At 42.3% G+C, this 12045-nt stretch overlaps 1 protein-coding gene across 3 annotated transcripts; it reads left to right on the top strand.

The window, feature by feature from the left end:
- Window positions 1-1358: 1358 nt before the first annotated feature.
- Window positions 1359-9048, top strand: abhd15a (abhydrolase domain containing 15a). 3 transcript variants are annotated; one of them, XM_019886088.1, is made up of 4 exons: window positions 1359-2160; window positions 5737-6089; window positions 7507-7717; window positions 7815-8069. In XM_019886088.1, the coding sequence occupies exons 1-4, from the start codon at window positions 1693-1695 to the stop codon at window positions 7956-7958; spliced, it is 1176 nt and encodes a 391-aa protein (XP_019741647.1). In that variant the 5' UTR covers window positions 1359-1692; the 3' UTR covers window positions 7959-8069. The 3 variants fall into 3 exon arrangements, with proteins under 3 accessions (XP_019741647.1, XP_019741646.1, XP_019741645.1); XM_019886087.1 differs by adding an exon at window positions 8236-9048 and having other exon boundaries at window positions 1361-2160; window positions 7507-8174; XM_019886086.1 differs by having other exon boundaries at window positions 1361-2160; window positions 7507-9048.
- The last annotated feature ends 2997 nt before the right edge of the window (window positions 9049-12045 follow it).

The following is a 12045-nucleotide window of genomic DNA, read 5'->3' as shown; positions in this document are numbered from 1 at the left end:
CTATTTTTTTCCCGAAGAGACTGGCGTTGACATTAACTTCCATACGCATGTGAATAGGTGTCACTGCGGGAACACAGAATACATTTTTTTTAAATAATAAAAAAAAAACAACAGATGTTATGCGTTAAAGTCTCACCACATTCCATTTATGGCCCTGGATCTCAGTTCAAATGTTGCCCAGGTTACGAGGTTACGGCCTTGGTGTGATGTCACTCTTGGCCGCCGGTTCATAATAACAAACATGCACAATGAGGTTACAACCCGATAAGGTTTCCATCTAGTTTAGTCATCATTGTGAGAAAAAACAAATGGAGGGTCTCTGACCAGGTAAAGTCAAGTCAAGATACAGGAAACCAGGTCTACACTCTGTATCTGTATTATTACTTCAATCATCCCAACTCTGTCATCTGGGGTCATTGACTGTGAAGGCACTACTTCTTCCCATTTTTCATGCATCAGATAAATCATTGACTAATCTGTTCGTAGCATAAGTTCACACAAGTCCCAAAGAACTCACACTCATTCCTTATCAAGCAATAATTCATTTAAATGTCTAATAGACAGAAACAGGAAGTAATATGACTCACAGTCACCATCCGGTCGCAGCGCACATTTTTAGCGCTTTTAGGTTGAATTTTATTGCTGTCCCAAACCCCAATAAGAATGGCATTGATCCCACTTGGCTGTTTGTAAGACAAACTAACGACTTAATGAGTCTCCGCCTCTTCAGAGAGACAAAGACAAAAACTAAATGCACTCAAATTAAAATCACATCACCTCAGATGGATTATGAGGATAAGTGGAAAAGAAAATGGTTGGTTGGATGTTTTGGGTAGGTGGCCCAGTGGCCGACTGGTTAGCGCATAGGTGTCAAACTCAGGTCCTAGAGGGCCGCTGTCCTGCATGTTTTCCAAGTCTCCCTGTTGCAATCAATGTCAGGCTTCCACAGAGCTTTCTGATGATCTGATCATTTGAATCAGGTGTGTTGCAACAGGGAGACTTGGAAAACATGCAGGACAGCGGACCTCCGGGACCTGAGTTTGACACCTATGGGTTCGCGCATCGGCCTCACAGTGCAAAGTTGCAAGTTCGGCCTACTGCCCGAGGGTAGCTGGGATAGGCTCCAGCATGCCCCGCGACACCTGTGAGGATAAATGGATCAGAAAAAGGATGGATGGACGGATATTTGGGGTAATTTGTTTTGTTTTTGATCATCACGTTTTGTATTGATGAAATACAAATAAATAAAATAAAAATAAATCATCAAGAATGTTACATAAATGTATACAGTATTCAAAACTACGAATACAGTACCGGTAATATGTTCTGGAAGGGTCACTTTTCTGTGTCTGCTTCATGTACCTGCTCAGCACGATGGGAGGGGTTGGACTTGATGGGAGGCGTTTCCATTCAGCTTTTACAGACACTTTTTTTTTTTTGCACGCCCAGGCAGCTGTTTGTTTTAGTCTCTGTTTGGGCACGGACGTCTCTCTTGAGATGTGATGAACGCAGCCGACTCTATGAACGAAACAAAACGGGATCGTGTTTATTTGCGCGTGGCGGCATTAGGACGCAGGACAGCAGTCATGCTTATTTGTTGTGTAGTGGGACGCGGAGTCAGGACAAATTAGTATTAATTGTGCTCAAGTCTCACGCTGAAAAAGCGTCCGGGCTGCACACTTCATTGTGACCATGCTGGAATGGCTCGTGGTCCTGTGCGCAGCGGTTCTGATGTTCATAATCTGGTCCAGTTCCAAAGTTTCTGGTACCGAGAAGCGTAGGAAAACTGCGCCGAAAGGACCGGACAGTCCAATGAAAGACGACGACCGCAGTCGCAGCGTGAAGCTCATCTGCAAACCTTCCACCCTGGCCAACTACCTCCTGAAGAACTGCACCTCTTTCAACAGCTACTCGCCGTGGGTCGGATGGACGTGGCGGACCAACGCCGTCCTGCAGAGCTTGTACGAGACGTGCTGGTCCTACGGCAGCCCGGTCCACTTTGTGCGGGACAACCTGCAAATGAGCGATGATGGACTGGTGGCGTTGGACTGGGCTTTTCCTTCCTACCAGAAGAGGCGAAGGACCTCCAGCCATTCCACCAGCCCGGTCCTTCTCATCATTCCCAATTCGTTCGGCAAGATCACCAGAAATGTGCTGCAGGTAAAGTGGAATTGCTGCTGCTTGAGTGGTCTAACCGTCTTAGCATTAATACAATTGCACGACAGCCAATACAATAGCTGTGCTGTAGGTGCAATGCATTAATATGATTTCCGTCTGCAGTGGTGTAGACTAGAGCTGCACTGCATTATGTTGAGGACAGTTTCTAATATTTTGATTCTCTCATGGTGCTAAATAAAAGGGAAAAGACCAATATGTGATGCCAGTCCAGTTACAACAACAACCACAATAATAAACTTTATTGATGAAGTCAATACACTATGTCAATCAAAACTCATCTTAATTATATTCCATGTATTCATGCGGAGTTTTAATTGATGCCCACGGAGAGCTATTGATTTAACAGCATTAGTACTGAGATTTATTATCGTTGGAAAGTTTGGGATATAGCCCTCATGCTGAGACTAATTATAGTGTACTGGTACACAATAAAGGGGCGGGCTGTTAAGAATATGTACAGGACATCATCAGAACACAACCACACAATGAAATTATGACTGATTGCGGAGAGTTAAATTTAATTGGGTAGCTTTATAAATAAATATATAGAAAGTAGTACAGCTAATGAATGACCAGCCAAGTCCATTATAGAAAAATACAGTGCAGCCTACCGTCTGACAAAATTGTTTTCATTCTGTCATTGGAAATGTTGTACTTATTTAAAATGGACATGGCTAAGTGTTTGCTGTTGGAAGGCATTCTGTGTCATTTTAATGCCAATGTTTACGAGCCCAGTGGAATAGAAATGAGCAGATGCAGAGGCAGTGTCAGTCATTATACTGTTCTCCCAATACACTCACTGAGGTAATTGAATGAGTAAATATAAAGCATCAATTGACTTGTGGGGACCAAGGGAAGGGTTGCATTGCGTTGAATAAAGGGCTGCCAGTTCACACTTTGAACACTTGGCACAATGCAAACTCATTACCTTTTTATAACATGTACTCTTTATGCAAATATCATGGAAATGTCAAATAAAGGCACGGCAGCAACTGGGTTGAAACAACGACCGAGGAGTGAAAAATGCTGGACACGATGTCGGAAGAGGAATCCAGGCAGTGCTGTATGTTCATTTAAAGTGCCATTTTCATTGTCGTCACTCAGTTTGCTTCAAGGATGAGGCAGCACAAAGGACATACATACACTAAGACTGCGTGTGTGCGTGTGTGTGTGTGTGTGTGTGTGTGTGTGTGTGTGTGTGTGTGTGTGTGTGTGTGTGTGTGTGTGTGTGTGTGTGTGAAATGTCTTTTTTGTAAGGTACTTAAAAAAAGCTGCATGAGGAGGAAATGCTTTCAATCATCGATATTCACTGACAGCGGTCAACCCACATTTTACATTTAAACAAATCATACGTGTTAGAACAGTGTTGTCCTCAACCAATGGTGCAGGGGCACTTGGTACATTTTGTGCATATGTCATCTTGAGTAAGCATGACTATAAGGATGTTTTAGGATATGTTCAAAATACTGATTATTCACTAGAACACGGAAATCTTGATTTTTAATTTTATTTGGGGGGTGGGGGGGTGCTACCGTATATTTAATAATCATCTGCTCATGTTATCTTGGAGAAGCCCATCTACAGTAGTCTCGATGTTCTCACTTAAGGAATGTATCACTGAGCTGAGATTCAAGCCGTTCTGACTGCAAACCGTTGGAAAAGCTGCCTGTCATCATTTTAGTTTGCCTACACGAGCTCAGAGTCGAACAATCAGAGCACTGATGCAGAGCCATCAGCAAGGATCATACAAATATTCCGAACAATATCAATATCTAAACTATTGACAGTTAATTATTGCCACACCAGTATATTTCAAACAGCAAAACATATTGGGAAACCAGAAACAAAGACTCGTTTGGACTGACCTCTAGCAAGGCTTCAACATTCGTGTCATCCAAAATCTGTGTCTTAAAATTAGGTCATCAATTTTCCAACAGATCCAGATTCACTCGAGATTGCCAGTATATGATGGTATCCTACATACAGTAACTGGGAGGCGGTGTTTCGCCCTGGTAGGGTGCACCAAAACCAGCAACCGTTCAAATTCACACCAATGGGACAATTTGGAGTATACACATAAGTGTACACATAAATGTGAAAAATGTGGGAGTACCCGGAGAAAACCCACACAGGCAAATCAACACGGAAAGGCCCAAGCTGGAGTACCCGGAGAAAACCCACACAAGCAAATCGACACAGAATGGCCCAGGCTGAAATTGCAACATGACGCCTTTTGACAGTTAGCTGTCTCAACATCCAACCAGTAACTCACCCATCGCAATTTTTACTTTGGAACTGGGCGGTTGCGATTTGCGTCCTGCTGGCGACTAGATGCTTGATTGCTTCGTTATTCATTTTGTGTGGGTGTGCGTGTGCGTGCACACGTGTGTGTTTTTTCCATTGCTAGGCCCAAGAGCTCAAAGCTATCCCAATGTTTTTGATGCGGCCTTATAGTTTCCATGGATGTATTCATTTAATGAATGTCGAGAGTTAAATAGTCTTGAATTAAAAAAAGGAAACTCCTCCTCCACTACTTTTTCTTTCGAACCTAAATATATTACAGCCAGGACCATCACGACATTATCAACCAATGAGGGTAGGTCACTTTTAAACGTGACGCTGAAATGGAGGTAGAGTACCCTCGTTGAAATATGATATCAACGGTTTTATTTGTGAGCTATTCTTCGACCTCTACTTTTCAGATTCAAAGACATTAGGTCACTTTTAAACGTGACGCTGAAATGGAGGTACAGTATAGTATCCTCGTTGAAATATGATATCGACGGTTTTATTTGTGAGCTATTCTTCGAACTCTACTTTTCAGATTCAAAGACACGCTATTGAAATTAAATGAGTAACAGAGCAAATTAATCGCGCCACGTCAAGCATTATGATGTCATGTGCAGAGGAGTGTTTCTTTTTACTGGTACCTGTCAGGTTGACTATTTTCTCTTCCGTTAAGTTGCATGAAGATGTCGCAGTTTGCCGTTAACCTAGACGGAATTTAGCTTTGCCATCCAAGGGTGTGTACTGCCGCAGACATGTCTGTGATCTCTCATTTGTGTCGACATTTATTCCTGCGGGTGAGCGGCGCAATCTTGCTTTTTCTATTTGGACACTCAAAATGAAGCCGAGTGTGCCATTTCACAGTGAGTTCGCCTCCTTCACTTTGAGCCTCCTCTGTTCGGAGTTCTAGTTCTCATTTCTAGTTTTATATGAAATGTTTTAATGTAGTCAGTAAAATCTTATTGAACATGACGTAGGAAATAGAATTCAAGAGTTTGACCATTAGCTTTTCGTACGTGATGGGTCAACCATTCAAAACTGAAAATTTGACTCATTACGGTACATATTAAATCGTCATGAAATTCTTTCACTCTTCTCAATGCAACTTTTTTTTTTTTTTTTTGATGCAGCAGCTTTTTCTATACTTACTGGGGTGCATTCGTTTGGCCTTTCAGCGTCTGCTGTTTATGTTCTTGCAAAGTTTCCATCATACATTCTGCAACCTATTGAGATAACGGTAACATTTCTGTCCGTGTGTTTTACCTCCGACAGTTGTGTCAAGCAGCCCTTTCCCATGGATACCTCCCTGCCGTCTTCAACCGCCGCAGCCACAACGGCACCCCGCTCACCACTGTCAAACTCCAGCAGTTTGGAGACCCCGCAGACCTCCGAGAGGCTGTGCGGTACATCCGCTACCGGCAGCCTGCCGGCAAACTGTATGCAGTGAGTGAGAGTACGGGCTCCGGCCTCCTCCTCTCCTACCTGGGGGAGTGTGGCTCGTCCAGCTATTTGACGGCGGCCGTCTGCCTGTCGCCTGTCTTTCGCTGCCAGAGCTGGTTTGAGAATGGCCTCTGCTGGCCCATGCAATGGGGCCTGGTGCTCTACCAGAAAATGTGCCTAAGCAGGTATGAAGAGGGGGTGCAGTGATAAGGCACTGTTTCGACTAATTTTCCAAATCGTTTATTTGTAACATTTATATCTAGTTCAAAATGATTCAGGCCCAAATTTGTTGTTTTAAAGGTGAAAATCACAAAAGTACATAACACAGTGTAATGTATATATTTTATTTCTCCATATATATATATATTTTTTTTTTTATTTTATTTTTTTTAATTATTAAAACGTTTTGGATTAAGGCAAAACGTCCCTAGGCTCCTTTAGAATTGCTTGTGTTCTCAAATTTGTCCAACGCGATATAAGTAAATAAAGCAAAGGTGTCATTTATCTCCCCAACATGTACTTACTGGGCTTCCTATAATTACATTCTTATCAGTACCATGAACAAGATGGCTAAATGGATCCAATTTGGTCTTTTTTTCCCAATAGGGGTGCGGTGCAGGGCTAGAACCGTGGCCAGTCATCTCAAAATGTAATCGATCATTTGTTGTTGTTATTTTAATTTATTTTTTCCAGCCACCCGCACAACCTTTCAAAAGCAGTTTCCTACTTTGCAGAGGTCATAACATTCCCACCTAAGTTTTTAGATGAAAACGATCAAATCATCTAGCATTTGCCCAGAAAATGTTTTCTTTACAGTGAGTAGTGCAATCGATTATTTCCGTGTGTTGTACAAAAACCTTATTTATTTTTTCATTAGAACACAAAGCCCAATACAAATCTAGTTGTGCGAAGCTAATGTAATGATGTGTCAGACAAAAAAAATCAATAATGCAGAGGGCATGCAGGATATAAGATGGTCTTGTGTTGGCAGCTGTAAGTATTTAATGAGGCAAGAAATTAAAATATAGCATTGAAGTTTGTAGCTTATTTCTTTCTTTCTTTAACCAGAACAATAACTCAACTATTGTGATAGATATACAGCATAAATCCTGCACAGAATTACATGAAGTGGTCCCTCTTTTTGTTGCGTTCACCTTGGTACTGATCTTATTTTATTGAGGGCGGTAGTGAAATAGACAAAGAAGTCAGCAGAAATCACAATAAATATTAAGACAAGCAGATGTAAACTACCAAAAATATCTACGTACTCCTCATGTGGTTGGAGGCAATTTATTAAGAAAAATTAAAACTCTTCACACTTTAATCACATCGAACATTGCCTTTTTTCCAATGTAGTGAAGACAAAAATCATGAAAATCCGCTTTGCAAATTCATCATATTGACGAACCATTCAAAAGCAAAGCGCAAACAATTTAGAAAGGTTTAGTTGGCAAGGCAACCGATTGATTCGGAGAGACATCGTGACAAGAGAACGGCTTCTGCAATCATTGGCTATTAGCAATTGGAGAGACGTTCTATTGAGCCGCTGCATTTTCTTATCTTGTTTCTCTTTTTGTGTGTCTATGGATGTGCTGTGCTTAGATACAGGACGGTGTTAAGTGCTGCCATACGTACGGACACCCTCTTTTCGACCAATTCCCTTCGTGGCCTGGAGGAAGTTCTATTCTGTCAAAGTGATCAGGTTGACTGTGCATCGGCAGCACCAACAGGGACTTGCGCTTCTTGGGAAGCTTACTGGGAACGCAATGAACCCTTAAGAGATGTGGATGAAGTGGCCATCCCCGTGCTGAGTGTATGCGCTCGGGACGACCCTGTCCGGGGAAATACCCAGGCCACAGTACCCTGGGAACTTTTTGAGAACAACCCGCATTTTTTCCTCCTCCTAACAGACCGAGGCGGCCACTGTGGTTTCTCCACGCAGTGCGAAGGAAGTTCCTCTGTGCCAGCTAACCCAGCGGCGGCACCAAACAGTGGGACGGCTAACCATGAAACCAACTGGAGCCACCGAGCTCTGTTGGAATTCTTCAGGGTGACCACAGACTTCTTTGCTGCGGAGGAGAGGACAAAACAGCTCGCTGCGAGGAGGAAGGGCCTGGGGGGAGGCTCCGGAGGGAGAGTCTTCCGACACCGCAGTGTCAGTACATGTAAACGAGTACCTGCGTGCTCCCATAATATCCATGCCATTTACAACTGGCAGAGGTCATATACGCGGTGAAGGAAATCAATGGAAAAATGACACTGATATGCTTTTGCTGTTCCCAAAACTAGACAACGGAATCTTCCCAGTGTTGTGATTGACATAGTTGACTGTCAAATGATCACTTTTGCAACGTTCCGAGAAAATCACAAGGTCTCGTCACTGGTGAGCTATTTTTTTAAGAGGCAAGCACCAGGTTGGGCACCCCTACCTTAATTTGGATATCAGTGGTCATTTCCTGCAACGTGTCGGAAAATGTTGACCCGATTACATTTTCGACAAAGGTTCAGGGAAGGTGGGAGAAAGATGACATTTGACTTTCCAAAAAGGCCCCATTGACTGACTTCCCACTTCAAAGACCTTGTAAAAGTTGGACTTGATTCGAGAAAGTGACTTTCCGCAATAAAATCAGCATTTCAGCTTCAGAGTCGGGATTGAGTAACAACGTGTAATGTTGGCTACCTTTTGTCGTCGTCGCTGCAAGCTCAAATGCACTCATGCCTGTGGACTTGAAATTGTGCTCCAGCTCTGACCCTTTGACATTTAAATTTCCTTTTTGACATTGAAAAAGTTGGGGAACATTGATGGGCAGCATGTGACCGTGCCTCTTGGCTCACCCTATATCGGTGCGGTTAGCAAGTTCTCTGCTTACTCTGGTTTCCTGTCACTTTCCGCAAACATGCATAGTGATTTACATGAAGATTCAGTGTGAATGTGAGTATGAATCATTGTTTGTCCATATAGGTCCGATGAATGACCGGTGAACAATCCAGTGTAAACTCCACCTTTTGCCAAAAGTATAGCTGGAATCCAGCTCAGCTTTAACCCCGAACAGTGTCAGCGGTAGGAAATTGTTACGTAGTTTGTCGGAAATGTTGGTAGTTTAGTATGTCATCAATGTTTGTCATAAATTCATGATAAATCTCTGTTGGTGCCATCATTATTATTTTATTTTTCAAATACTCGGCAGCCAAACATTGCCCATTCAACAAATTTAAAACGCAACCATTTTAACACCATTGAGATGTTGTTTTCAAATGTATGTTGAATGCAGTCGAATGAATGAAAGGCCAAGACGTTTTAGAATATGGCCGCATTGTTGACTCGACACATGTTCCAGAATGGTTCTGTGTGATACATGTTGACCACTTGATGTGTTTTCGCAACTCTCTCTATTGACCGCATTTTTAAAATAGGACGATGACACATTTGCTCGGTTACAATGCTGCTGTTCTCTAATGCACTTGCCCTTTTCTCAAGGCTCACAAAGATCTTGAATTCTAGCACGGTCCCCATGGCCATTTCATCTTGAGATTGCGTGTACCCACTGAGCATTATCCAGTAAGACAGCTGGAACACAGCAGTACACACACAGCAGTGCCAGCAGACACGATGTCCGCTTGTATAATGACCAGCTTCACTCACACTCACAAGAGATGTCATGCAGGGTACACGAACTACAAAACGCAACCAACAACAAAACAGAATTTGACGTCGGTACAGTAATCAACCGTACTTTTTGCTAACCCCCTAAGTATATATGCAATACCGGGGCGGTGTTTACAATAGAGGAATTCTTGGCTATTTGGGGTGTTTATACCTTAAATAAAACACCAAAGATAATTCTAGGGACAGCAAAAGAGGAAGGCACCCAGACCTAACGTGGAGTGCAAGACACATCCAACTCTTTGGCACTCTGTTTTTTTTTTGTTCTTTGGTTGGAGTAATTACATACTGTACTAATATATTTGTTGAGCACTATACGTATAATGAATATGGACATAGGTGACACAAATCGAAAGCAAATATGTAAAAATAAAACGCAAAGGAACTCCACCCAGGGGAATCCCATCAATGTTTGGATCACAGTCGCTGGACTTGTGTGCGGGCAGCGTGAGGTCAGTGTATGGTTGTTCGTGACTGACTGTCGACCAGTTCAGGGGTCATTCCGTCTTTTGCCCGAAGTCAGCTGGAATAGGCTCCAGCAATTCCTGCGACCCTCTTCACGATGAGCGGTGTTGAAAATTGATGTGTGGATCACTCTACGGCAGTGAATCACGGCCACGGGAAATGATCCTATTTCACTTTAATTCCCAACAACCCTATTTTATTCCTTGGCTTTCCACACAGCATGAGACGTATTTTAGTGCACTTCTTATTTCTTTTATTGCTTTTAACTGTGTTATTGTTTTTAAATGTGTTGTGTTTGAAGTGTAATTTTAAAAAGAGCTCTATGAATAAAAAGTAGAGTTGACTTCACTGGTTTGAACATTAGTTTTTATTGACTACAGTGTCTGAGTACTGTATATCTGTATAATATTGCGCCCGGGTTTTGTAAGTTACTATTGCTGTGCTAGTGTAAACAACCATTTGCAGTGTGGCCCTTTCCAGTATATTTATGAAGTTGGGCACCCCTGCTTCAGATGTCAGCTGCGCAATGTCATTTTCATGCTGTGGTGTAAGAGTGCAACAAAACAATGAATACTGTCACATAATTAATTTCCTGGGAATGAGAAAACAGGCACCGGCAGCAGAAAACTACTGCATTTTGAAATTGTAAATCGAGTATAAGAACATTCAGTTCAGCTAGATTTTATTTCTACGGATTAACGATCATTTAATTAGTATAATCAGCAAGATGAAGCAAACAGAGTGCTCTATTACATTAATATCTGTGATCGTTTAAGCGAGCCTGAATTAATTCCACTGACCTGAATCAACAGTGCTTTTTTCAAATCTAGGTAGAGTAGTAGTAGTAGTAGTAGTAGTAGTAGTAGTAGTAGTATATTTATATTCAAAGTGAAGGTAACGTGACCTACTTGCACCTCCAAGGCATTCAAGCATGTTATTGAATGTTTCCATGGCAACCACCTCCGCTCCAGCAGTGTCCAGAAGATGGCAGCATTGACGAGGTTTCTTCCTGGAACGTTCCATGTGTCAACATTCTCAGACGTCACATTGACAGTCACAGTGACGCAGCTATCTCTGCTTTTGGCTTGGAAAGCGTCCGTATATTTAGCACCTCGTTTAAAATTAGAGCTCAGCACATGGAAGAATAAATTTAGAACTCTGCTGAGTCAAACCGGACTCAGTTCACATGGTCACCAATATTGGGCCGACAGAGAGGCGAGTTCAACTTTGAAAAGCCTAAAGTCAATCATGACTCCTAAAATTATTTGTGTGTGTGTGTGTGTGTGTGTGTGTGTGTGTGTGTGTGTGTGTGTGTGTGTGTGTGGGCGTGTGTGTTTGTTATGCTCATTTAACTTGAAAACATTTCCTTGGTAATAAATAGTTCTGCTTGAATGAACAAAGATAGATCTATTGTTTTCAATATGTCTTCTTGAGCATCTGCCAATTACAAAAGTCACATGTTGAAAGTATGGAAAAATATTTCCAACAGTTTGAAACCTCAATTTTGGAGAATTGTTCACTGTTTGCCAACATACACGCACGCGCGCGCGCGCACACACACACACACACACACACACACACACGAATAAAAATATTACCAACTCGGTGTAAAAAACAAACAAAAAAAGGGAATGTCTTTTGTTCAATAAGGCTTTGCTGAAGAGATGTGTTTTCAATTTCATTTATGAGGAACAATGAATAGCGAGATGTAGGATAAGCAGAGAGAGAAATAGAAGATGACAAAGTCCCCAGGAGATAATGAGAGAGTAAAGGTCTGCCTGGAAAGGGCTGGTGTGCTGCAGAAGAGGGAAGAATTATCCCCGCTACACTCTGATGGCCCGCCTGCTGCTCGCTGGCCTCCATTTCGGGCTGCTTGGTCAGACAACGCAGTGTCTTGGACAGAATAGTGTACTGTACTCTGAACGCTGCACAACAAGAGATTGACACGTGGAAATAAGCAGTAAAACATCACTAACAGAGACTTGAGATGAAAAGAAAGAATGAGAGAAAGA

Source organism: Hippocampus comes, unplaced genomic scaffold (genome assembly GCF_001891065.2).
Source record: "Hippocampus comes isolate QL1 unplaced genomic scaffold, H_comes_QL1_v1.1 scaffold29, whole genome shotgun sequence".
Classification (NCBI taxonomy): domain Eukaryota; kingdom Metazoa; phylum Chordata; class Actinopteri; order Syngnathiformes; family Syngnathidae; genus Hippocampus; species Hippocampus comes.
The sequence above is the reverse complement of the archived record's forward strand: the minus strand, read 5'-3'. Positions and strand labels throughout refer to the sequence as shown.

What these genes read in the sequence shown, in the direction of transcription:
- abhd15a (XM_019886087.1), top strand. Translation starts at nt 1,693, where the DNA reads ATGCTGGAATGGCTCGTGGTCCTGTGCGCAGCGGTTCTGATGTTCATA. An exon ending in TCACCAGAAATGTGCTGCAG is followed by an intron (nt 2,161 to 5,736) that starts GTAAAGTGGAAT and finishes TACCTCCGACAG; the next exon opens with TTGTGTCAAGCAGCCCTTTC. An exon ending in CAGAAAATGTGCCTAAGCAG is followed by an intron (nt 6,090 to 7,506) that starts GTATGAAGAGGG and finishes TGCTGTGCTTAG; the next exon opens with ATACAGGACGGTGTTAAGTG.